Source organism: Strongylocentrotus purpuratus, unplaced genomic scaffold (genome assembly GCF_000002235.5).
Source record: "Strongylocentrotus purpuratus isolate Spur 01 unplaced genomic scaffold, Spur_5.0 spur5_contig_861, whole genome shotgun sequence".
In the NCBI taxonomy this organism is placed as follows: Eukaryota; Metazoa; Echinodermata; class Echinoidea; order Camarodonta; family Strongylocentrotidae; genus Strongylocentrotus; species Strongylocentrotus purpuratus.
The window spans coordinates 1,775,702-1,802,263 of record NW_022145570.1 but is presented as its reverse complement, the minus strand read 5'-3'; the positions used below and the strand labels follow the sequence as shown (position 1 = coordinate 1,802,263).

At 36.3% G+C, this 26,562-nt stretch overlaps 1 protein-coding gene across 8 annotated transcripts in view; it reads right to left on the bottom strand.

The window, feature by feature from the left end:
- Nucleotides 1-334: 334 nt before the first annotated feature.
- The window catches only part of LOC577473 (protein HID1), a 33,740-nt gene continuing 7,512 nt past the window's right edge, over nt 335-26,562 (bottom strand). For 2 of the 8 annotated variants that reach the window (XM_030999020.1, XM_030999053.1), the window contains 17 exons: nt 26,142-26,246; nt 25,213-25,381; nt 25,108-25,128; nt 20,549-20,606; nt 19,876-20,083; nt 19,186-19,299; nt 17,916-18,090; nt 17,042-17,193; nt 16,305-16,383; nt 14,320-14,484; nt 13,292-13,519; nt 11,400-11,527; nt 10,230-10,433; nt 9,435-9,526; nt 8,795-8,953; nt 2,202-2,318; nt 335-1,072 (listed from right to left, as the gene is read on the bottom strand). In XM_030999020.1, coding sequence (XP_030854880.1) covers nt 2,246-2,318; nt 8,795-8,953; nt 9,435-9,526; nt 10,230-10,433; nt 11,400-11,527; nt 13,292-13,519; nt 14,320-14,484; nt 16,305-16,383; nt 17,042-17,193; nt 17,916-18,090; nt 19,186-19,299; nt 19,876-20,083; nt 20,549-20,606; nt 25,108-25,128; nt 25,213-25,381; nt 26,142-26,246 — 2,130 coding nt within the window. In that variant the 3' untranslated portion in view covers nt 335-1,072; nt 2,202-2,245. Of the gene's footprint in view, nt 1,073-2,201; nt 2,319-8,794; nt 8,954-9,434; nt 9,527-10,229; nt 10,434-11,399; nt 11,528-13,291; nt 13,520-14,319; nt 14,485-16,304; nt 16,384-17,041; nt 17,194-17,915; nt 18,091-19,185; nt 19,300-19,875; nt 20,084-20,548; nt 20,607-24,047; nt 24,069-25,107; nt 25,129-25,212; nt 25,382-26,141; nt 26,247-26,562 lie in introns of all 8 variants that reach the window. The other 6 variants (XM_030999046.1, XM_030999057.1, XM_030999034.1 and 3 more) reach the window with 5 other exon arrangements.

The window sequence follows — 26,562 nt, the reverse complement described above, 5'->3', positions numbered from 1 at the left end:
GCACACATATATTCTCCTAAGAGAATAATGTTTGCGTTTAGTGTCATACACGTGTCAGTAAAATATGATTTGTACACACTACAATCAACCCTGTGTTAGTGGCCACCTCTTTATAAAGGCCACCTGTCTACAGTGGCCATGCATTTTGGCTCCCTCCAGAAAGGCCACTTGTGTACAATGGCCACTTTCTCTGTTTCCTGATCCCTCAATCATATTCCACTAAGAAAATAATGTTTGTTTGTGTTTAGTGTCATACATATACCAGAACACGTCTTGCTCACAACGATATTGATTTGGTAAAATTGACTTTAAAGAAATGATATGCTTTAATTTATTTTGATTAATTTAACTTGCAACACAAATCATTGCATTGCAAACAGAGTGTAACTTTTTGAGGGGTTCAGGAGAAAACCAAAGTCTACAGTTCACAAAAACATTCAAAATTCTCTGTATTTTCCATGGTATGGGTGTATATTCTACATTGAAAGCTTAGGCTTTGGAACAAAACCTGTTGACCTCCTCTTCTGTCATTGGGGCATTGGACCATGTTCCTTTCCATTATGACAAAAATCAGGTAAACAGTGGACTAGCAAATGAACAGATATTCAATAAATCAAAATATAACTTTCCCTTTTTAACAAGGCTTTAAGGACACTCCTAACAGGAAGCAAAAATTGAAATATTTAACAGCTTGGTTTTTCTCTTCTTTGTAAAATGTAATCTGATACAATATATACGTCATATATATATTTATATATGCTGAGAAGTGTTTTCATCAATATGTGATTTATATGACGATCAATTACAACCATGGATCAGGATGTACATTTACAAGATCAACTTTAAGCTATTAAATAAATAAGATACATAGGAATAAGTATTTTTTTTTTAAAGAAAAAAAAGAAAAAAAGAGAGAATGGAGAAGAAAGAGCGACAGAGAGAGAGAAAGAGAGAGGGAGAGAGCGAGGCTTTGTATACTTGGTAGTAGCGGTGCATGCCTGTGTTACTTCACACTCGCTGAATCTCAAAGAGTTTCACGTCCGTATCGTACCAAATCGGTGGGTCCAAGTTCCTGTTGTAGAGGAAAATGAACAATACATGACTTATTATTTGGCTCGTATTAATTGCAAAAATGTAACGTGTGATTGAATTATTTGAGGCAGGAAAGTTTCGCCAATCTGACCCACTCACCAAAGTTCATGCACACGACAGATTCTGGTTTTACGGTACACCCCGCTACTCAAATAAATAAAGAAAAAGACATTGACCCTTCTTGCACTGAACTAATCTTAATCTTAAACTTAAACATGAAAGCACAGACAACTTTAACAAAATGTTACTGCATAAAAGGTGCAATTACATTTTCTTGGGATTTGGAATCCCACTTGGATCATCTCTAAATGACTTCATTTCAATTGGTAAAAAAAGTAACATTATAGTTAGATGTAATACACTGATAAAACATTAACATCAACATTAAAACAAACATCTGCTCATGTTGTTTGATGTTTTGTTAGCATGTTATCATTAAATTAAATATGTTTGTAATTCAAATGGCGGGAAAAAATAACCAAAACAAAAACACGTCAACATTAAAAACATCTGCTGAGAGGCAGAAAGGCATTAACTGAATATTCAAAATTTGAACAAAGAAAATGGAGTTTACCGGTATACCCTTCACGTTCACAGAAGACAAGATGTCGTTCATTAATTAATTGATATTAAAGTAAAATCAGAATGATATTTTAATATCCATAATTATAATGAAACATACACCTACAGATATATCTATTAAACTGTTAGGGTTCGTTCACATATATGCAGCATACACTGCAGTGTTTAAACAAATCTTTTGAATTCATTTTATTTTGAATGAATGGAAAGTGTGGATAAACAATACAGCTGTGCGGAACAAAGGTCACATGTGTACATGAAGGTACATTTTGTCGTATTTTATTGGTGCGTCCTAAAATGCATGTACACAAATGTGAAGCACAGTATGCTATAAAAAAAGAAGAGAAAAACCAAACACAAAACAAAACTTGGAAAACCATCACAGTTTACCACAACTTATGTGAACAAACCTTTAGGAAAAAATAAATCATTAATTAAAAAAAAAACGGCACTTCATATTAGTCTTGAGGACAAAAAGGGAGGTTAGTTCACAATAATTCAAATTAAATCACGAGAGTAACATGTACCAGTGGGTTTAAATATGATGGAAGACGACTGCAGCATCTTGTGATTACGTCTCGTTGATTCTCTGGACTTCAAACAGTCGAACTGCCGTGTCGTACCAGATGGGTGGCTCCAGGTTCCTGTAGTAAACACAAAGAACATAACATCACAAGATACTCCACATGCTACATATCTCTTGTATTATAAACCCCTCATTGTGAATGGATTCAGAACCTGATATAAAGATGTGTCATGCACAGATGAAGCTCTGGTTAGACTGCATGCATATATCTGATGTTAAAGACAAAAGAGAAATAAGTTAGTAGGCATGCCATGCTGTAGTGATAGCAAACTACAGTCAAACCTGCTTTAGTGACCACCTGTCTACAAAGACCACATTTTTTGTTTCCCTTGAAAATGGTTTCGCATTGAAACATGTACTAAAGGGACCTGTCTACAAAGACCACTTTTTGTGTTTCCCTTGTGCGGTCGCTGTAGACAGGTTTGACTGTATTCCCTTAGTAATACTTGGTGCATATAGCTCCAGTGATTTTTACATGAAAAAATCAAACCTGCCTATAAAGGTCACCAAGGAAATAATTTGAAGTGACCTTCATATACAGGCTGACTTTGTAATACAGTGTAATAAAGAGTTGAGTGCTTTGTGATTCCCCATTTTTGCTTTTGTAATTATGCCATAACACAACAATCATCTGTATTAACCACTAATTTGAGAGACGAGACACATACAAGTATACATGTATTTGCAATTATGTCCATCATGAAAAATGATTGGGTTACAGGCTGTGTATCTATATGTATGCTGTCATGAAGTTGCATCTCAGTAAAGAGTCCAGTTGCAATGCAAATGATGATTAAGAAAGAAGCAGTATGTAACAAGCATTAATGGTTAAATTCATGTAGCTATTGCGATGAAGATCGATGGTACATTCAAACATGGTGCTGTTGATAATGGAATGAAAAAGGAAGATAGTATCATTAGTAGTGAACAAAAAGTTAGTATTATTTGATGTTGCGAGAGTTGGAGCAATGCTTGCTAGGCCCGTGTGCTTATAGGAATCCAAATGCAATGCTGATTAGGGCTGATTAGGGCAGATGCAAAGAAAATAGTATGGAGAAACAGAAGGCAGTAAATGATCATTCATGATGGTAGAATAAATGTTTGTTGCATTAATAGAAATAACGTGGATGAGTAGATACATGTATATACAGCAGGACAAAAATGAGGAGGGTCAAAGAGAGAGGGTGAACGAAAGAAAGAAATATAACAACAAATAGAGAGTGTGTGTGTGTGAGAGAGAGAGAGAGAGAGAGAGAGAGAGAGAGAGAGAGGGGGGGGGGGTAGATAGAAACAACATTTACACAGAATAAAGACACTAACAACTAGTGTACAACAATAAAAGATAAATTTTCATCATAAATACAAAAGATATTAAGGAATTGGTTATCCGCATTCTCCTTTCAAAGATGATGATGTAAGGTGCTAGAATTAGAAGGATTAATTACATGTAGTTTATATAAAAAGTCAAATGCTATAAATTAATTTGTCTTTGAAACAAACATGCAGGTACTTTACAGGCAGGTATGGTGATTGTATAATTCATTACCAGTCAACTTTAAATGTTAATATTGGAGTTACCTAACACAGGTTAATTCAAATGACAGTAAGTAAAACGGTTGTTCAGATATGACGCCAAAAAGAACCCCAGCGTTTTTTATGATGACGAAAAGTGTGTGTCACATTTCTGTATCTTAGACCACCTTCCGAGGTGGTCTTGAGGAACGGGTCTTATTAAGAGCGGTTTGGACCGCTCTAACGTGCAATGTGAACGGAAGCGTACTTTGAGCGGAAGTGAGCTAGTGACGTTCCATGCGAAACATGTAGTACGGTACATACCGTTTGTATTCCTCGCGCGAAAAAATTGACCCGCTGACCTGAGCTGCCATAGCAACAAGACCACTTTGACTCGTGGAGCGGTTTGAGCCATAAAAACTGCTCGGAATGTGAACGCTCGCAAACCGTTCAAGACCTGTTCCTCTGGAGCGGTGTAACTTGGGTTGCGTTTATCTAGGAAATTTTTGGCTAGAATCAGGTTTCTCAAACGTCTTTCAGGCAAATTTAGAAGTAGATAAACGCAAAGCCTTTTTCAAACGTCTTTAGATATGGGCATATCAAAAGACGCAAAAAGGTGCGTTTTGTATGTGACATACAGCCAGAATCACGTTTCTGAGAGGTCGATAAACGCAAAGCTGTTTTGAACGTCACATACAAATAGGACCACACAGGTGTTGTGTACAAGCATGTGTGTGAATTTGACCTCCGAGAAACTGTCTGCTTCCCGGGTCAAAACAGCTGGGCAGACACAAGGCCTTTATATTGAATCGTGAAGAGTAGATACACGCGACATCCCGCAAATCACGATCGTATAGTGGGGTATGATAGTGGGGTTCGATAGTGGGGTACGATATGTACATATCTAGTGGCAAGCCTAGATAAACGCGCTCTAAGACCACTTTCAAAGTGAGTGAGAACGGGGTCTTATTTAAACAGAACTCAGTGAAGTCCTTTGTTGCGCGCAGTTGCAATTCATTTACACATAAAAGGACTGCGGAAGCTTTTTATCTGAACGAGCCTTTGGATGAAATAAGTTCCTGTTGTTAGCAAAGCATGTATGCAAATACATTGTGAAATAGCATCAGAAAAATAAGATGGTAATGCATCGTTCCAAATGAATGAAATCAAATATATTTATTGTACACAAATTTGGAATGCAAAGGTGTTGCTTTGACATAACCTAAAGTGAACTCTTATACATGGTGTCAATATCAGTATAAACTAACACCAAAGTCATAGGATTGAGACATGTGCATTCATGAAAGTAGAAGAATATGAATTATGAATACAATTTATACGACATAAATATATACATTCGTAAATATTATATACATATGTGTAAATTTGAATGCCAAATTCATGTCTCAAAATTAAATGTAGATCCTGATGCTAAAATACAAAAGAGTAAGGGAGTTTACAGATACAATCTACGCATGGGCAGATAAAGGTCATTTGTACCAAAATGGTAAAACCCACAGAGATGAATACTGGATATGCACTCATGAAAGTTATATAACATTATTCATTAATGCACCAATGGTACATTCTATGATACGCAGGTGGAAGTATTCTTTTCAAGAGGTCAAACAAAAGGTATTCATGAAGCACATCTAGGACTGTGGCAGTTATTATTCTGAGATGCTCAAAGTGGAACTTCTCCATGTGTAAAAGATCTGTGGATATTTGGGGTCATTTGTACCATGTGCTATCTGTAAACTCCCTTATTGCATGCATCATGCTCCAGTTATACCTAGTTATAAAGAGATCTTCACTTTTTGAAAAATCAAGGCCACAAGATACCTGTGTATCAGTATAACTGGTTAAAGATACAACAAAAGTCATCGTGCATTCAATACCACATTCTGCAATTTCTGACAAAGAGTAAGAATTGAATTGAAATTCGATGGCATAATTATAACAAAAAATAAAAATCAGTTAATCAGAGAAGTGTCATAAGCTTTTTCCAAAATAATTTGACATCATTCAACTTTACAAAGTTTTAACCCGAGTCTTGTACGATTTTTCACTTTTAAGTTATCGAAGATTAAAAGTTTTTTTTAAATCCAACACGTAATATATAATGTACAGTGTACACGTATATTCTACTAAATTAAACCAAAAGGGTTCTTGGAAAGCTTGGAACATCTTGCTCCAGAGAATACATACATGTAATTACATGAACCACACAAACAAAGAATTTTGAGGAGTAATTACTGGTGAGGTGAACAGGTCAGAGGTGAACAGGTCAGAGGTACATGAGAATACCACGATATATCTAAACTGATCTTGTAATCAGGATCATAGACATGCTTGAAGGAGTAAGTGAGGAATGAAGAAATTATAGGGAAAACATGGAATAGGTGAAATCATGATAGAGAGGGAGAGAGTGAGAAAGAGAGGGAAAGGGGGGCAAATAGGTAATTTATTAAAAAAATACCCAAATTATAACTGCGAAACCATGTATATCGATAACTTATATCGCTAGAGTAAATAGATGACATCAATATGTTATCATCACTACTTAAAGACTGTTGATTGTACAACATACTCTGATAACAAAAATCACATGACTATCCCTTCCCCCCCCCCTTTGGAAATTGCTAGATCTGTCCTTGTACCTAGGAAAATCAGTCTAAAGAAACCCAAACAGTAGGATCACAGCCATAGAAAACCATGAATTGATTTATAGAAAACATTACTACAATGTTTGAAGCATGAAGGAAACCTGTAATGTACACATGAGGAATTTGATTGGAAGTATGAAATAGATTTAAGCATGCGAAACAATGAGAATTCTTATTCCATGAAACAAAAATGAGTCAATGCACAGACCAGATAGAAAAACAAATGTATTTTATGAAGTAATATCTTGTAACAAAATAAAATCCCCTTTTTGTGCAAACCGATGTTGAAGTGACACTGAAAAATTGAATAATAATTTATCGGTATGTCCACCCCATAACAATTGCTTTGATTGAAGAAAGTCTACAAATCAGTTGAAAATAAATTAGTTTGAGACAAAAAGAATATAATTTATTTTCTGGAGTTGGGGGGAGAGGGGCAAAATAATTATTTAAAAAAATTCTGACACTTTTTAAAACTATATAAACTTTGTATAAAATGTATAAACTTTGATTATAAATGTTACGATACAGGCGATGTGACTATCGGCCATTTATCTGTATTGAAATGGACACATTGCATGTACCATTATTTTGCATAAATTCATGTCTTTTAAAGGAAATTGATTCTAAACATTGTTTCTTTTACTGTTTCTCTTTCAAATCAAAGCAACTTTGTGGGCTGGACTTCCCATTTGAAAATAAAATTGGAATAGTATTCCTGCCTGCGGGAAGACGTGCAATAGAGCACTTTTTTCTTTCTCTTCCTAGTCCACCTATAGGTGTAGTGTTCAGACAAAGAGAAATAATACGATACCAAAAAGGATAGTCAGCAAACGAATATCAACGGATAAATAAGAGAGACCTCACGCCTCATACATTACTGGAGGGAAATAGTTTTAACCAATGTCTCACAAGTTGTAGCTTACTCATTTTAGTATCACTATATCGTGTTGTTGTCTTCAATGTATTTATTTCTAATTTAAGAAAACACATACTGTGGGGGTTGTTAATGTTAGGTACATGATCCACCGAAAATTGCTCCCTAAACAATTTCCTAAATTCAATGCCTGACCCAACACCATATTAGGAAACCAAACTAAAACCCTTAACCTTACCCAAAGCCCATCGGAAACCAAGAGGTAACCCCATATATTTTGTGGCGAAGTAAGGCCTGAGTGAATGTTACCACATCTAATGTCTTATAAAGATCAATACCACATGTATAGAATCAATAATAGAGACTTGGCAACTTCACTGATTTTTTAAAGTTTTCTAAAGTTTTGAGTAAGTTTTCTAAAGCAGTCGTCAAGATAATCACTGAATCTATGAACACCAAAACCACTTCTACATGTACTCATGAATTTGGTGAATCTGAAAAGAAGCCAATTGGTGTGAAATGTCTTTGTTTGATCTCATGTATTAACTCATTTATGTTCAACAATTAACAAGAAAGCTTTTAGCCAATGGGTGAACTTTTAGTAAATTTGACAGCATGGTGTTATTTATATGGAAATGTTTGAACTACTAAATGATTAGGCAAGACAGATAAATGACAACAAAGATGTTTATTTTTTAATGTAAGCCCTTGCACTGATCTTTGGTGAAAATGTTTGACAGTACTATTTATCCACTACATGAACATATCAGAATATTTGATTGCAATCTAATCTCTTTCAACACTACATGAAGACCTCAATTTGTATGCAAGTCCCCTAAAACAATACTTCTAAATCTCATTAGGAAATACAATTCCCCATTTAAAAACAAATTATAAGGACAACTCCATTCCAACATGTAACTTCGGAGAGAGAGAGAGAGAGAGAGAGAGAGAGAGGGGAAAAAGAAACATAGAGATAGAGGGAGAGAAAAGATCTTCCAATATTCTTTTGTCACACTTATAAACATTAGTAAGTTATTCATGATGAAAGGTACCAAAATTGAACCAAATATTAGTGTACCGGTATGTATGTGTGTGGGAAAGAGAGATACAGGAAAGTCATCCGAAGAAAATGAGAGCATGGGAGAAAACAAAGTGAGATAAAAAGAGAGGGAAGAGGAGAGAGGACAGAAAAGAAAGGGGATAATGGGAAAGAAAGTGGATGAGAGAAAATAGAGAAGTAAGAATGAGAGGAAAGAATATAGAAGATAAAGTGAGAAAGAGAGTGAGAAAGAGGGAGAGAGGGAGAGAGGGGGGGGGGGAAGAGAGAGAGAGAAAGAAAGAGAGAGAACGAAGGACCCTATGTATGGGATGGATAAGGACAAGGTAGAGTTGGGAAAGGGGGAGGGGGAGCGGTTGGGGAGGGCTCTAGGAACACGTAAACCATAGAACACTACAGAAAACTATGAGCTGTCCTACCTGAGGTAAATGACGCCCCACATGTATGTTCTGAACCAGAGGGTAGTCCCGCTGTTAGCCTGATACTTCCTAATGAGGATCGGGTGCGGGACGGGAAGAAGACCGACCAGCGTACCGTGCTGCAAGAACTTCAAGATCTCACTCTCATCTGTTAGTCCTCTGTAAGTACAACAAAACAAAACAAATGAAAAGATTCAGTCAACAGATTTACATTTGACCAAAAGAGGGTAACAACAACATATATTACAAAAACTGTATATTTAAGAACATGCAGTTTATCTGGACAAACTTAAGATCACAATGGCAAGTTGCAATGTTGTAGTTTACACAATATACATTTCAATTTGAAAATATGTAATTTGACCCTCACTATGGCACCCGAGTAGCATGCCCTGTGCCAGCCAACGATAATAAATATTGACAGACAATTTTTCTTAAAATATTTCTGTATTTGTGAATCGAGGAACTCATATTGGCTGCTTATTCCTCAGGTCACATTTGGAACAATAGTTCCTCGGTGACAATCAGACTTAAAAGATGCCCCTCTACTTTGCCTCATGGCACGGTACAGTTTTGAGACCACCTAGGGCAATAGTTTTAACCATGCCCCCAAATCAGTCAATATTTGTACCATACTCACTTGTCAATACATATCTTCTCAACCTGTGGGACCAAGACCTGAAGAAGACGCATAATGGTCTGAAGGGGTAGCTTCTGTTTCCAAGACTGGACCTGAAGAACAAAATAATGGGGCTTCACTTATTCTAATTCTTCATACAGGTGTAAAGAAGAACAAACTTTCAAGCAAATTATATGTTGATAAAAATTATTTATCAACCAGCAGAGCAGCAGTAGAAGACTGTATTAAACAGATAGCTTGCTCAGCACAATCCACCATTATTTCACGATCAAAGAGCAATAACAGAAATCATCCAAATATTATTAGTTAAGTCTACTGCAAATAAACAATTATACACTTCCTCATACACAAAACATCTGACTACGTGACTTTCTATGCTGATCTGAATGTACATGTAAGCTTCTTTTTTTATAATACTAAAAATGAAGAAAACAATAAATATGTATGTGACACTAAATGCAAAAATTAGACGCATCTTTAAGAGATATATGATTGTATTTACATGTTGACAAAAAAACGAAAACATGTTCAATGCCAAAGGAGTGAGATTCCAGCATTTTCCAGCAGCATTTTAAATCCCATCGGCACTAGTTTGTTCAGGAGGGATTAGACCTCCCTGCAAGGTCACTGACAGGTGGTTATCTCATCAAATCAGCTCTCAATTAACGTATTAGAAAAAAGGGGATCATGGGGGACCAATGGGCACCGCTTAGGCATTGTTTGCTATATAGAGGGTGCAAGTAGCTATACGTAGTACAGTGGGGCTTTAAAGGGTATTGTTTTGAATTTGCGTACCCATTCTGGAGTTGGTCTCCATTCTCCGGCCACGCTGGCTGCAGCACTGGATGAGGTTGAGCCTGTCCTCTGCAGGGCAGCCGGACGGAAATCATCGCCGCTGAAGCCCGCCCTCGCTTGGCCATCCTGTGGCGGTACCCTGCTGGATTCCGAGGTGTGACTCTCGGTATCGCTTTGAGGGGAGACGGCTTGAGCTGTCTGGATCTAGACATTAAACAAGGAACGCAAGATATCATAGATGAAATCAGTTTCGTCATCTCAGTGAAGATTCTTCATAGCCAAACTACAGAAATAGCAACATCATTTCACTGATTGAAGCAGTTTAACAAAATATTTTCTGCCATGGCACAAAAAAACCTGATGCATCTTAGCCAAATGAGCAAGATTATTGCAAATATCTTTTTAACAAGTGTTACTTAGGTATTCCGTAGTCCACAGATAATGTCAACAACCAATGCAATTTAGTCATACAGTGACTGGAAGATCACCGATAGTGGCTGAAATTCACAGTGAAATTTCAAATACATCATTACAATGCAAAAGTTACAGAAGCAAGAAGGCACGTCAAGTTTCTATCCATTCCTTAACATGCAAACTTTGGACATTAAATTGAAGATAGAAACTTTCGATAAAGTGGTTGCAACAGCTAAAGGGGGACCTGTACATACAAATTCCTCCCTATTCTTAAATATTTCATGTATTTATAGAAATATCATAATAATCTGGTGTGCAAATGAAATCATTTTTGAGAAATGAAATCAGATTGTATAGTGGTGAAGTGTGACGTCATCAAAAATTTATTTCTAGAATTTCTCAAGTTTTTTCTTCATTTTCCGAAAAAGCATAACAAATAATGTCCAAATGTCGAAAACCTATTGAATAGGTTAAGTATTGGTTGAGATATGACCATCTGAATGAATAGATTTCCTATAGGAGCTGTGTGTTTTTTTGCTCTGGCTCGTAATGTTATGAACCAGAGCACTATAATACTGAGTTCCTATAGGAAATCTATTTATTCAGATGGTCATATCTCAGCCAATACTTAACATATTCAATTGGTTATCGACATTTGGACATTATTTGTTATGTTCTTTTAGAAAAGAAGAAAAAATTGAGAAATTCTAAAACTAGATATTTATGATGTCACAGCTTCGGTACTCCATGACTTACGCTCTGTGCCATGTTGTCGCCACCACCCCCTGAGAGTTCCTCTGCATTGCTGTTCTCCATGCTAGCTGCTGCTGCTGCTGCTGCTTCACCAGGCATCACCTTAGACGTCTCTGTCATCATGGACACACCTGATGGGCAACAACAGGAGACAACAATCATTTGTATTACAGTCGAACCTGCTTTAAAGGTACTATGTCCCTTTTGCAGCCAACCTCAAATGCTGTAGAACTTTGCAGGAATTATGAATATGTCATGTAGGTCCTATCTCTGAAATTTAAACGTTAGCAGTGTCCTCATATTCAAATTATGCAAGGAAAACCGTTTACTTGCTAAACTTCACTGTCAGACACTATTGAGTGACTGACTGGCTTTTTTTCTTCTTTGGTAATAACATACATGAAAAGAGTTGTAAAGGGTACATGAGTATTTCTCTACATCAATAACCCACTTTTTGTGATGGCCAAAATTAAACTGATTGAATCTTTGCGCAGCATAAAACGTATGACCATTCGGTACAATTGTCTGAAAATATTACTTTTGGGCTCTATAGCCCTAAAGTCGATTTTACAACTAATAGTCGTTATTTTCCCACTTGAAGACATTTTCAAGCCCCACCTTTTTTAGGGAAGTTCTAAATTAGTATTATCTTTCAAATGCAGTTGGAATTTAACTTTTTCATTTTTTTGGCCTGCAAATGAGACAGTCTCTTTAATGACCACCTGTCTACAAAGACCACCCTTCTGTAAAAACTATATTTTTTGTTTCCCTTGAAAAAGGTTTCTCGTTGAAACATGTACTAAAGGAACCTGTCTACAAAGACCACTTTTTGTGTTTCCCTTGGGTGGTCGCTATAGACAGGTTTGACTGTATTAATAGTAACAATAGTAACATTTCTTATGCCCCCATATTCATTCCGAGGAATGTTTAATGTGCCTGACAAAATATGTATATAATGAACAGTTAAAGAAAATGACATGAGGCAAACTAAATACATAATATGGATAACAATAAGAAAAATACATATAATAATAGGTAACAATAACAAACAAAAATTGGGAATCTCCTGAAAGATTTTGACATAAAATAAGTTTCTTTAGAATGATCTCAAGGTCCAAAAACGAGACAGACTCTTCGGAGACTGAGAGCTCCAGAGACCAAGACCAAGACTGGGACGGCGACTACCGTATTTGCCGGCAATAAGGCTGCGGCGCCGCATAGGCCGCACCCCCGATTTTGATATTTTTTAGAAAAAAAATTAAAATAAAAAAAATAAAAATTTGTCGGAGGCGGGATACGAACCCAAGCGTACAAATGTAGATTGCGACTCGAACCACCGCCTTAGACCGCTGGGCCATCCCGACCCTGATGCTTTCTCTTGCAGCTTTCTCTTGTGTATTGCGCCATAGCTTTGCTTGCACGAGCTGAGAGGATTAAGGTTGCTTTAGCTATGGCAAAAACTTATCTACCAGTAGAGTTTGGTTTGTAAGTTACATGTGTATGAATTTTATTTACAAGATTGACAAAACTTTGCCCTTCATTTAAAAAATATAACACATAATTGTCGGTGAGACATGTGTTAATCTAGACAGTTATTCTAGAAATATCCATCACCTTTCATTGTTGTCCCATACAAATTTGTGCTGTTTTTCATGGTTTTGACTTGCGATTTTTTTTTTTTACTTTTTCGCCGCAAAGGCCGCACCCCGACTTTTTGATATTTTCTCTTCCAAAAATGCTGCAGCCTTTATGCTGGCAAATACGGTATAGTACACTGTTCCATAATCTCGACTTCGAGTAGTTTTTTCGAAACGTTGAGGTTCAAGACCACGACCCAACAAAGATAGATTTTGAGATTGTCTTGAGACCTTACAACCCTGGTGTTGACTCCTTACCTGGCGTAGCAAGGAGAGTAGCTTTGAGGGTTCCTGGCTCTGCGTCTGCAGCCTGCATAGACCCCTCCATGGAGGCAGGGTCGGTGTAGTCCGCAGCTGGACTAGGGCCTACCTTCTTACTCCTCTTAGCCAGAGCCTTGGAGATAGAGGCTTGGTCCGAAGGGAGGTTGGCCAGTTGATGGAACACTGTACGCTTGCGGATGATGGTGTACACCAAGTTGGAGTTGCCTGTGAGAAAAGAAGATGATATCATGCATGTTTATGCCATGTACATGTGAGGGGAGGGTGGCCAACCGATGGAAGACTGTACATTTAAGAATGATGGTTTAGACCAGTGTTTTTCAACCTGCTAATAATTTGTTTTAAATGTGAACATATACTTTTGTATGTTTAATAAACTTTTATTAATATTATTTAGAAGTACAAGAAAATCACATTGGTGAAAGTTGAAATAAATTGGCCCCAATAATTAGAGAGTTATGAAAGCTTGAAATATGGGAGTACTAAATCTATATTGATCTTAAACTGGCAATAAGGTCAGTGGATTGTGACGTGACTACGGACAACTCTCCCATATGTCGAGCACAACAATATAATTAATTCCTGTTTTTAACGTAATTTCCTTCTTCCTTAGGGCACTACTTAAAATATATTATGGATAGCTTATTTTTACATCTCTGCTAAAAAGAAAAGACCCTCCCTAGTCATTTTGAAAGATTGACATTTCATTGAATTTGCAAGTTGGAACAAATGGGAAAGTTGTCCGCCACTACATGACAGTAAAATTACTGATTCAGCCAATTTGAATGCCCCGTACGTATAGTAGTAACACCTTTCAAAATGTTAAACTTTCTTATTGTTTGTTCGATTTCATTCCAACTTTCACCAACGTACTTCTGCAATTTTTCTGCTTTCTTTTAAAGCAGTTTGCTATTAAGGTTGGATTTTCTTTTAATGATCTTAATGAAGAATAATGAAGAATAATGAACTGACTCACACATGAGGCACACACTGCAATTAGCTCTTACCATCAAACTGATACTGGATGATGTTGTTGAAGATTTCAAGGAGGAAGAAAACAAGATGATGATTTGACGGGCTGGAGAAGAGGAACCACGGGGTGGAGAATGCCTCCAGGAGATGAAGCATCTTATTTGCTGATACCATCGATAAACTCTTCAGATAGGGTGACACTGAAATAATAAGCAAGAGTAATATTTGATAATGGTAATTGTTCCTCCTTTTTGTATATCTTCAAGCTGAGACAAACACACACAAAAAAGAAGAAGAAAGCAACAAGATGAAGCAGACTGTGTCTCTAATATGACTCTACCTATATATACATTTATTGATGAATGATCCAGTGACCTTTCATATCTGACCTCGCAAACCCCAAAGCTTTTCATTTAATTTTTCTTAATTGTTTTACATACTTGAGCCCAGTTTGGTCAACATTGGTTCAATTTCCGATAATTATCACAGTAATGAGATATTTTCTGGTATTCAATTTACAAACATTTTTGATCTTTCACCTTTGACCTCTTACACCCACAATCTAATCAGTTCATCCTTGCATGATCATACATACCTAATCCAAGTTTGGCTTGAATGGCTTAGGTGATTTATAAGTTATTGCGGTGACAATATATTATATGGTATATTAAAAATGATATTTAAACACTTTTATGACCCTATGACCTTTGCCCTCTAATACTAAATATTTATTTTAAAAAATTCAACAAAAATTGACACAATATGTGAAGAATTTCTGCTATTTCTTTTCATGAATCTGATATAATTTTTAGGGCTCTGAATCAATTTACTTAAGCAAAACCACAGAATGTGCAATCTTGTCCCAAAGGGATCAAAGCCCCTCTTAAAGTGTAGGGAGTCCCAAATTTGCCCCACATTTGCTGGCAAAATTTCATTTAAATTGTATCATAATGTGAAGGGGGGATGTCATTTAAGTCACATTTCTGTAAAGATTGATCCCCCCCCCCCCAAAAAAAAAAAAAGTGTTTGAAGACAAATATTGATAAAAGAATACATAATTTGGGTTTACTAGTACTGTTGTACGCAGAAAACCTAAATTATTCTTTCATCAATTTTCGATTTCAAACACATTTGTTTTGAAAAATCTTTGCAGAAATGTGTCTTAAATGACATTCTCTTTCATAAATGGTACAATTTTATAAGTCAAATGTTGCCATCAAATCTTTGGGGATTCACTTAAGAAGGGCTTTAAATCTCCTATACTATAGCCCTCAGGAGCTTGGTAGTTACAGGGAGTTGGTAGATGGCAGTAACGTCTATTGTTCACAGCACACACAGTCTTTCCTATTGTCCATTTAGAACACAATGAATGACTCACACTCTGTTGTCAATAGCAAAATGTCTAACAAAAGAGCCTTGAAAGCTTTATGAAAAACCACCAAGTTCATCAATAGATTAACAAGCTACTCAAAGCCCTAAATTGGTCTAAAGCTGGCACCATTGATTAAGGTAAACAAAAGCTTCTACACTTCTAAAGTCCTTGTGAGTAGGCGATTGGAAGTTGGTGGGTAGCAAAAATCAATACTATTTTTCCAGTAGCTGTACAACAGTTCATTTGCATTCACTATAGTTCTCCCGTCAATATATTTGTTTCACTCATGTTGTTTTTAGAAGATATACATGTACATTAGAAAAACCAGGCTTAATGTATCTCCACAAATCCACACTTAGATTCTACATTGTATATACCGGTAATATATAACCACAATAAACAAATTAGTGATACAACAGTTGCTTGGATGATATTGGCTCTGGGTTTAAAGTTAGGGTAGTGATAATTACAATTAGGCTTAGACTTTATGTTACAGTGTTTGGTCCATGATTTCAATTGGGAATTTATTTAATACAGGAAGATAAATCCAGAGCAAAAGTCGCCAGAGCATGTGTCGCAGAGCCTGCTTACATATCAGCTTACAAACCTGGGTTCAGAGTGGCAAACATACATGTAAACTATTCTTACCGTTAACAATGATAGTCAGGAGACAGTCATAGAGGGGTTGTAATCGCTGGTGCCCTGATGTGATGATCTTATGGAATACCTGTATATTACACAAATAAAACTATGTGTCAGAGCAATCTAGTGTGTTTGTACTTTACTAGTTGAAAACAAACAAACAACAACAACAACATCAACATTTTTTTTCTTCTAGAAGAGTGTCTCACCAGAGTGAGGAACAATGGATGGGGCGAGGAAAGGAATGTGTATGACTGGGAAAAACAATACACTTCGCCCCGAAATGTCGAAATCGCCCCCTAAAATTTGCATATTCAATCAAAAACAAAAATAGCCCCCTGAATTTTTTTCCCTGCTGGAGCTAAGATGCATTAAAGATTTTGAAAGTGGCAATAATGCATGTAAAATATATCTTGCCATGGGCTTTTATTCATATAAAAAAAAGGGGTTTCTGGGCAATAATAAACTTTAAAAATAAATATAATACTTAAAACCATGACAACTCTCAATGAAGTGTGTTCCCACATTACTAGTCTACTAAATAATGAAAAGATGAATGAAGAAGGAAGTTCAGGGTATAACACAAACACATGGGTGTAATACTCAAAATTCACAACAGATAATGTTGCCAGAATTCGTTCACATTTATTTGACACTGTCTAAAATGAAGAATTCCATAAAATCTTTTACAAAAATATAAAAAAAATAGACAAGATACAAAGAGGAAACCTCCTCTGACTTACAATGATAAGGAAATCAGCATGGGTGCCTGTGAACACTGGAATGTCCATGGGTACGCGTACACTGTACGGCTTGTTGAGACGGACACCAAAGTTCCTCTCTCCGCTCAGGAGCAGGAGGATGAAAACACCAATGTGCATCAGACCAACGCGAGCTGTAAGAAATAGTCACATCATAAAGGCTTTATATTAGTTTGTATGTTCCTACTTAATATCATATTTTCAAATATTCATAACTGTAGCAATGCCTTGGAAATCAAATTGAACCCTCTGTACTATACTCATACACATCTAAGATGTACCTTTTGTCTCATATAATGCACATCACATAATTTCTCCTAATCAATAGCTCAATACCTCATTATCTCTATGTACAATTCGTGCCAGTAAAAGCAGTGGTCCTAGTTCTTCCTGTCAAAATTTCAAATTTTACTTTAAATAAACAATTTTTCTTTTCAATTCAGAATTTTAACTAAGTTTCCATAATGATTATATTAACAATATGCATGATCATGGCAATGAAAAACAATGGAAAGGGTGATAATGTCATGTGCATTGCATGGTGAATTCCAAAGCACTATGCACTGAATTCACAAAGGTGTGGATCCAGAGCATAGTACAATGTAACATTCGCGAATGTTTTAGCTTTAAAGGCATCGTTTAACAATGTTAAATCTGAGATGCATGGCCCTACAAAAAAAATTCTGCTTCAAAATAATCATGACGTGCCTCAAAAAAGTAAAAATCTTTGACTGACCGGTTTTACGATACTCATTTTTGCCAATAGACTGTAGTGTTATCAAAACCGTTAGGAAAATGCAAAATGAAATTTCGATTTTCTATCATAAATATCTTGATAATCAGTTGATTGACTTACACTGATCAGCCCTTGCATCATTGAGATGGTAGAGGATGGGAACAAGAACTTCTAAGACATCACTGCTCTTGAGAACATAGAAGAGGAACTTCTTGTTGTGGTCACACATCTTCCAGAAGAGAACCAGTAACTCCTGGTGGAAGGCTATCTTCTTGGTGGAACCAGGGAGATAGGTCTAGGAAAGATATACAAGAATGCCATAATAATAGTTATTTTACAGAAGACAGGTGCTGAACTTGAGGAGATATGAGGATCATCTTGTTGTGGATCTTCCAGAAGGGAATCAATAACTCTTGGCGAAAAGCTATCTTCTCAGTGGAACCAGTAAGTTATTTCTTCAAAAAGAAACATTTATTTTCCTGATGTTAATTGGTAAATTCAGACTCTGAATAAAGCAGTTCCTGGTGGAACAAGGCAGGAATATCTGGCTAAGGAATTTCAAGAAAGTTAAAGCTATCCTCCAGAGTATGGACTGGTACTTGTGGACAAGGACAAGGAACTTCTTGTTGTGGTCATACGGGAAGTCCAGGGGAAATGCGGAGTTCACAGGTCACTTGCATTTCTATGCTAAATACACACCAATGTCTTTCTGACGAATCAGGAAACCCCTATTACAAGATTTGCTCCAGTGACAAATGCTCAGGCATGGTATTCTTAGATTGATTTCATCTCAGTGAAATAAAATACCCTTTCAATTTTTTAAAATTAGTATTCTGAGAATCATTTTAGTGAGATTTGATCTCACTAAGACATGCCCACTTGTGAACTGATATCCAAAAAGAAAAGTTGTAAGATGTTACTCTCACCATGCTCAAACAATAGATTCACTATTTGCCAATCTCTTGGGTGCAAGAGCATGTGATTGCATTATTCTTACAATCTTCAATACGCATGGGTCATAGCGCAATGCGATTACATTTTAAAACTAAAATAAAATATTTTCTAGAGATAAAACCAGGCTCAGAATACCATCACAAGGTTACATTTCATCAAAGATATTCAACTAGGGTAAGAATTAGGAATCATGATTGGTCCAGGTTTAGTGACCTTCAGAGTAAATTTTGTAAAAACATGTATTAAAGATTCATAAATTTTCCCATAATGCCAACAAAGACTAATGGAAAATTGTTGGTATCTTAATTTGAAACACTGACCACGATCATTGAATTTGTGACGCATGGTAGAGCAAGCGTGACGAGCACCTACCAGAGGCAGCAGAGACTGGTGCTACACAAGAAGCCATCATTATCATCAAAGTTCTTTTTCTTACCTGTATGAGGGGGTTGTTCAGGAGTCTTGTGATGCCTTTTAGGATAAAATGGAAGTCTTCCTCTCGATGGATGCGGGACAGGTAGTTCACAAACAAATTCTCTGGTAACACTCCCTAAAGCATAGGAAAGAAACTTAAAGTAATCTGGAGATTGCATATGTTTTAGAGGGGAGAATGTACATGTATTATAATCTTTGTCAACAATCATGGTACATGTAGTACAATTCCTATGATGTGCCACAAAATTTGAAAGTTCATTTCATAGATAAATTTGACAATTTCTTCAACATTATTGGGACCGCTAAGGATGAACTGATACATTTGCTCCAAGTTTTATTTAAAAATACAGGGCTACATGTATGTTTACAATTGGATTATAATTTAGGTCTTAGGCTTTAGTGTATTGTTTAGGGTTGAAGTCTATGGTGGCTGGAAATTAACTGCGGTGCAATCTTATATATATATATATATATATATATATATATATATATATCTATATATATCTTGTTGAATTGTTGTAAATTTCATTCACACTAATTAATTTAATATACATATTTTTTATTTTTGTATGAAAGAGTTGAAAATACAACTAATTGTTGCCAATTTGAGGAAGAAAAGCTGATTCATTTTGACCTTTAACCTTTAGAATACTCTGAACTGCTAAGGCTAATGTTTTGTGGGGAAGATTACCTCGTGAACTTCTTCTGCACCGTCTACCGATGATGCAACATTGTGAGGGTTTGCATGATCGAGGGTAACGACCAGGATCTGTGAAGCGATCTCTACCAGCGGTTCTCTGGTGTCCGAGAAGAGTAGGTGATTGTATGGCATTCCATAGCCCACAGGGTCGTAGGCACAGGCTATGTTTATCATAGAGGTGAACAGGGGAAGGGCGTGTCTGAAACAAGATGGGAAAGGTATCATTTAATTACATCCATCAGTGTTTTTCTGCAATACTTGATGCTTATTTCAATATAACATATCCCACATGGCACAATAGAAAACTTTGTAGTTACATGTAGCACATCTAGTACAAATGATCCCAAATATTCACAGATCTTTTACACATGGAGCAGTCCCATTTTTAGATTTTAGAATAACTGCTGCCAAAGTCATGGATATGTTTCATGAATACCTTTTTGTTTGCTCTCTTTTGAAGAATACTTCCAAATGCGCTCCTTATGCTCAGTGCATATTGATTACATAACTTTTATGAGCATGTATCCAGTATTCATCTTGGTGAAATCAACAATTTTGGTACAAATGACCTTTATCTGCCGATGAGCAGATTGTATAGATCTACAGACTGGCTTATTGAATCTTGTCCATACCTTTCAATCCATTCAAACTGATCAAGACTCACCTGTTGTCTGATGAGCAAAAGAAGCTGATCCACTGATTGGGCAGGCTGTGTGCATCACCTATAAAGAATACAGATATAAAATTGTAAAAACATACCACAATAAATGACAAAAATATAAACAACAATATTCCACATAATGCAGATTTAAGGTTATTAAAGGTTTAAGAAGATTAAGAGAATCATGTCAGATGATGCATATACCACTCATTCATCCATAATATATGCCTTCCACATTCAGTCTCTCCCTTCTCTTCATCCGTCTTTTTGTTCTTTTCCTTACTGTTTTACTTCTATTTTGACCCACATACCTTATATTATGATGATTCACATTTACCATGCCAAATAAAATATGACTCTGTTATTCCTTATAATATAATGGTATATTATTGTTATGAATTGTTATACATACATGCAGACCTGCCAACCTCTGGAGTTCAAAAACTGTATTCTTTAGTGTCAAAAGTTGTATTTTACTCACAAAAGTTGTATTCTTGAAAATAAACACGGATTGTTATGCGGATCAATGCCTCTTACAGTTTCTACCTACAGGAAGAATTTTTTGTATTGATCATTGGTTGAATATGCATTATTTCGTCACGACTGGTGTGTTTGATGAACCAATAACCATCCCCAAATTGCCGATGTGAGATGCTTGTAGGATACTTTTCGGGATAGAATGGGCATTTTGCCATTGAAAATGGCGGACGCTCACAAAATATTAATTAAATTTTTTTTTTTTTTAAATCGTATTTTATTAAGGAAAATCGTACTGTCGTATTTGCTTCTAAAAATCGTACTAAATACGACTAAATCGTACTGGTTGGCAGGTCTGATACATGTACATGAACATGTATGCATTTTGATTGTATTTGTAAAAATGGTTCAATTCAGCTTAGGTTGAAAGGCAGACTTTATTATAAATACACCATTAAATAATATGAGAGTGCAATGTTTCCTATGCACACTTCACAATTGAAGGGAAACAGAGAGAACTACATTTGTACATGTACATGTATAAACATTTAATCTTACTCCATTAGCACTTTGTAGAGACCTCTAATAACATGTTATGAGTAAACAACCACATTGTACCAGTACAAGAAATTACTAATTACAAGGATTTCTAGAACCAATAATAAATCTGAATAATTGCTTCTGCCTCAAATGCAGGCATGCTTTTATTTGTTTTATCTCTAAAAACTGTCAGCTACATGTGCACACATTGCATACAGGAAATATCACCTCTTCATTGGACAAAACCTGGGTCCAGAGAGGCAACTGCAGACAAAATATGTTCAATCTGTACAGGCCTAATCTTTATAAATTCTGAATCAGGAAGTTATGACTGAAAGGAAACACTATACGGCAGTGCCCTCATATTATCAGCAGGTCATGGCTCAAGTGCCGCTTCACGATCCACTTCAAGAGCTGGTTCAAATCCATGGTATTACTATTCTCACTCATTAGAAAGGAAGGACTCAAGATATGACTAGTATCATGGCAGAGTTAATCATCAACACATTAGCATTTCGTAGGTTGTAACATTTAGATGGTAGAGAAGTAAAATGTTTATTCATATTACTTTTCTTTCATGAGTCAGTTGGAACAGCAAATTTTGTGAAAGATGGAGGCAGAAACAAGATGGAAGAATCTTTGTCAACAGTGTCTGTCAAATGTACAATGTATAAATAAATCATGACCTACTAAAAACCGTTAAAATTAAAGCATGAAACTTCAAACTTCAGCCTATCGGATATCTCTAAATAATGATATACATGCAGGTTAATGTTGACGATTCGATGATGAGCTCATACTAACTGGAGTGTGAGCTGTGTAATAGACACAAGTTATTAGCTGAACATCACCTTTAAATAATGATATAGATTTAACGTTGCCAATTTGACGATGAGTACTTACTAGCTGGAGTGTGAGCTGTGTTTCTTAGACACAGGTTATTAGCTGAACCGAACATCACCTCTAAATAATGATATAGATTTAACGTTGCCAATTTGACGATGAGTACTTGCTAGCTGGAGTGTGAGCTGTGTTCCTTAGACACAGGTTATTAGCTGAACCGAACATCACCTCTAAATAATGATATAAGTTTAATATTGACAATTTGATGATCAGTACCTACTAGCTGGAGTGTGAGCTGTGTTTTTTTTTTGTTGTTTTTTTTGGCCCCCAAAATAGGGGTGTGCCTTATACACAGGTGCGCCTTATACACAGAGATTTAGGGCACTAGCTGGAGTGTGAGCTGTGTTCCTTAGACACAGGTTAGTAGCTGAACCGAACATCACCTCTAAATAATGATACAGGTTTAACGTTGCCAATTTGATGATGAGTACTTACTAGCTGGAGTGTGAGCTGTGTTTCTTAGACACAGGTTATTTAGCTGAACCGAACACGACCTCTAAATAATGATATAGATTTAATGTTGCCAATTCGATGATGAGTACTTACTAGCTGGAGTGTGAGCTGTGTTTCTTAGACACAGGTTATAACATCACGTCTAAATAATGATATAGGTTTAATGTTGACAATTTGATGATGACCTCACACTAGCTGGAGTGTGAGCTGTGTTTCTTAGACACAGGTTAGTAGCTGAACCGAACATCACCTCTAAATAATGATACAGGTTTAACGTTGCTAATTTGATGATGAGTACTTACTAGCTGGAGTGTGAGCTGTGTTTCTTAGACACAGGTTATTTAGCTGAACCGAACACGACCTCTAAATAATGATATAGATTTAATGTTGCCAATTTGATGATGAGTAATTACTAGCTGGAGTGTGAGCTGTGTTTCTTAGACACAGGTTATTAGCTGAACTGAACACGACCACTAAATAATGATATCGGTTTAATGTTGCCAATTTGATGATGAGCTCACACTAGCTGGAGTGTGAGCTAAGTTTCTTAGACACAGGTTATTAACTGAACCAAACACGACCTCTAAATAATGATATCGGTTTAAAGATAAACTTGAGTACCGGTGATGCGATTGCATTGTGAAAGAAAAGGTGTGGAATGGATCAGAAAAGTTGATCATATAGCATGTAAGTAATGGTGTGTAATGCAAGGTTCTGGAGTCATCAAAATCATCATAAATTTGGCCCAGTCTTGGTAAAGTAACAAGCACTGTAAACAGAAAGAAGTATATGGGACTAAACAAATGGTGTCGGGCCTACTTACCTTGATTTCCTTAACTTTCTATGCTCATTACTCAGCCAGTATACATTTTCTTCCAAAATTGTTTGGCACATGACATTTATTTGTAATCTTGAACATTCAGTGTAAGTTTCGTTAGATTCTGTGAGAATTCATTTTCTTTTTTTTACCAGAACTCAAGTTTATCTTTAATGTTGCCAATTTGACGATGAGCTCATACTAGCTGGAGTGTGAGCAGTGTTTCTTAGACACAGGTTATTAGCTGAACAAAACATGACCACTAAATAATGATATAGGTTTAATGTTGGCAATTTGATGATGAGTACTTACTAGCTGGAGTGTGAGCTGTTTCTTAAGGTGAAATTCAAAGAAAATCACAAATATGTCAACTAATGTATTACCAGAAACTGGTAAGCTAACAGATGGCCATCGTACAAGTTTTAGGTCAACTACATATCGGGTGATTTATAAAAATACAAATACAACCACCTCCATAGCAGCTGGGATATATACAAGAGATTTGCCGGAAAAAATAACGATGTTTAATGACGTCACTATATGGACCAACACTGCTCAAGCAGACGACATCCCATAGAGAATGAACATAAGTGCAAAGCTATTATTTGTCAAATTATAATGAGTTCAGTGTGTATATACATGTAATGGCATGTCAAACCATTCAAAAGGGGATATGACCCGATTCTGATAACTAAGATCTTTTGCTTGTGAAAACACAGAATAGGGGTTAATTAACAATCAAAGAAACCAGACTTTCAAAGTGAAAACCCCGCGGAATGATACTTAGGACGACATTTGTTCCCTCTTGAAACGCCGAACATACCGGGATGTGTGCAGCTGAATATACAATGGCGTCTTATTTTGTTTACAAGCGTCAGATTCCTTTATTTTTGTATCGCTGCATTTGTCATTAAAATAAAACCATGTGCGGGGTTTAGAGTGAGGCAATAGATTATACATTTAGCCTGACGGTAGTGAAGTAAGAGAAAGAACTCAAGAGAAGATGAAAACACAGGCACTGAAAATGTGTGAGATGTCATGGAACATCGTCTGCTTGTGCAAATCATGTCCATACTGTGATCTCACACATCTCAGCAGCGTTCGGAGAGCTCTTCAGGTGCTATGCCGGGGCTGTATTTAAGCGTTTTGTAAAATATAATAATCGTTACTTCGAATGTTTCCAAGCATTGAATTTTGATACACTTGTCGAATCAAAGTTTCAATTTTGCAATAATGAAAATAAAATTAGTTTTTAAAATCAATGAATATCTACTTTAATAATAGACACAGGTTATTACATGTAGCTGAGCTGAACATCACCTCTAAATAATGACACAGATTTAATATTGCCAATTTGATGATCAGTACTTACTAGCTGGAGTGTGAGCTGTTTCTTAGACACAGGTTATTAGCTAAACTGAACATCTCCTCTAAATTATGACACAGATTTAATGTTGCCAATTTGATGAGTACTTACTAGCTGGAGCAAGGTACATGGTTTCTGAGAAGCAGGTAAGGAGAAGCTTAAGGATCTCAGTCCGATTCTGATCCAGGTGGGCAAAGTGGGGCGGGGCAGTAGCGCACCCCACCCCGGCATCCCAGATGTACTCACAGCTGTCTATGGATTGAGGGTCCTCAGGCTTCTCCTATCGGCAAACAAGTGGGAAATATTGTTAAGAATCATGGTTATACATGTTCATTATCATCATGGGAATACAAATCAAATTTTTGGCAAAAGTCTAATTACAAGCAGGCTGGAATTCAGTAATAAAATACCAGACAGCAATAAACATAAGCAGTATTTTTTTGTTGTCAACCTTGTGATGTTTTGAATGTTATCATCTTGCCTGGAAATAAAATAATCATCATGTTTGGCAACCTGTCTAGAAGTTGAACCCGGGACCTCATCTTCCTGAAACAAGAATTATACCACTGTATGATATCTCTTTATTTTTTCTTAGGTTGACCAATGGAAGGAAAGGGGGATTACCACAGTTGACTAAAGATACATCCCCCAGACATATTACGCATACACAAATCTTTGAATCTTAAAATATCATTTAATTCTTTGTTGGCCAGCGATCAGAACCATGAACACTTCAAGGCAGACAACGGACTCATGACTGTTCGATTCGTGGCATTTTTATCACGTTTGTCGCTTATTTGACTTCAAATTCATATTCTAGACCCTTTTAATAAAACAAATGCTATATATTTACACATTATACACATAATTTAAATCTTGCTCGTAATCCGATTGCACCTTAACCTGCGTGCAGTGAATACAGTGCACCTGCAAAAAATGAATTACTTGTATAATGTGTTACATGTACATGATGCTACAAATATCCAGTTTGAGTAAGATAGATCAATCACAATGGACCTTGGCCATCTTGGAATACTTACAGGTCCAGCTTTCTTGGCAGCTACCACGGTGAAATCAGGGCAGAAGAGAAGGTCTGACAAAGCAGCCAGGAGAGACTGAGCCAGAGGCAGGGACTCCTCATCGCTCTACAAGGATAGATAGCAATCATACAAATGGTCAGATATATATTCACTGCTGTCTTGATATGAAGAATTCTGTAGGCAATGGTCAAGTTGAAGACATTATTACTTTATGAACTGAACATTAATATGCAACCTACTATAAAACACTGAATTCCAATTTGTTGCATTAATGCGAACAACACATCATACAGGCAAATAAAAACTCACATACATGACATGTACAGTGTGCATGATGCTGTAAAACATTGCTCAAACTTTAATAAATATTCACACATATAGTGCAGGGTCCTACTTTCTTTTTCAGTCAAACATTGTGTTC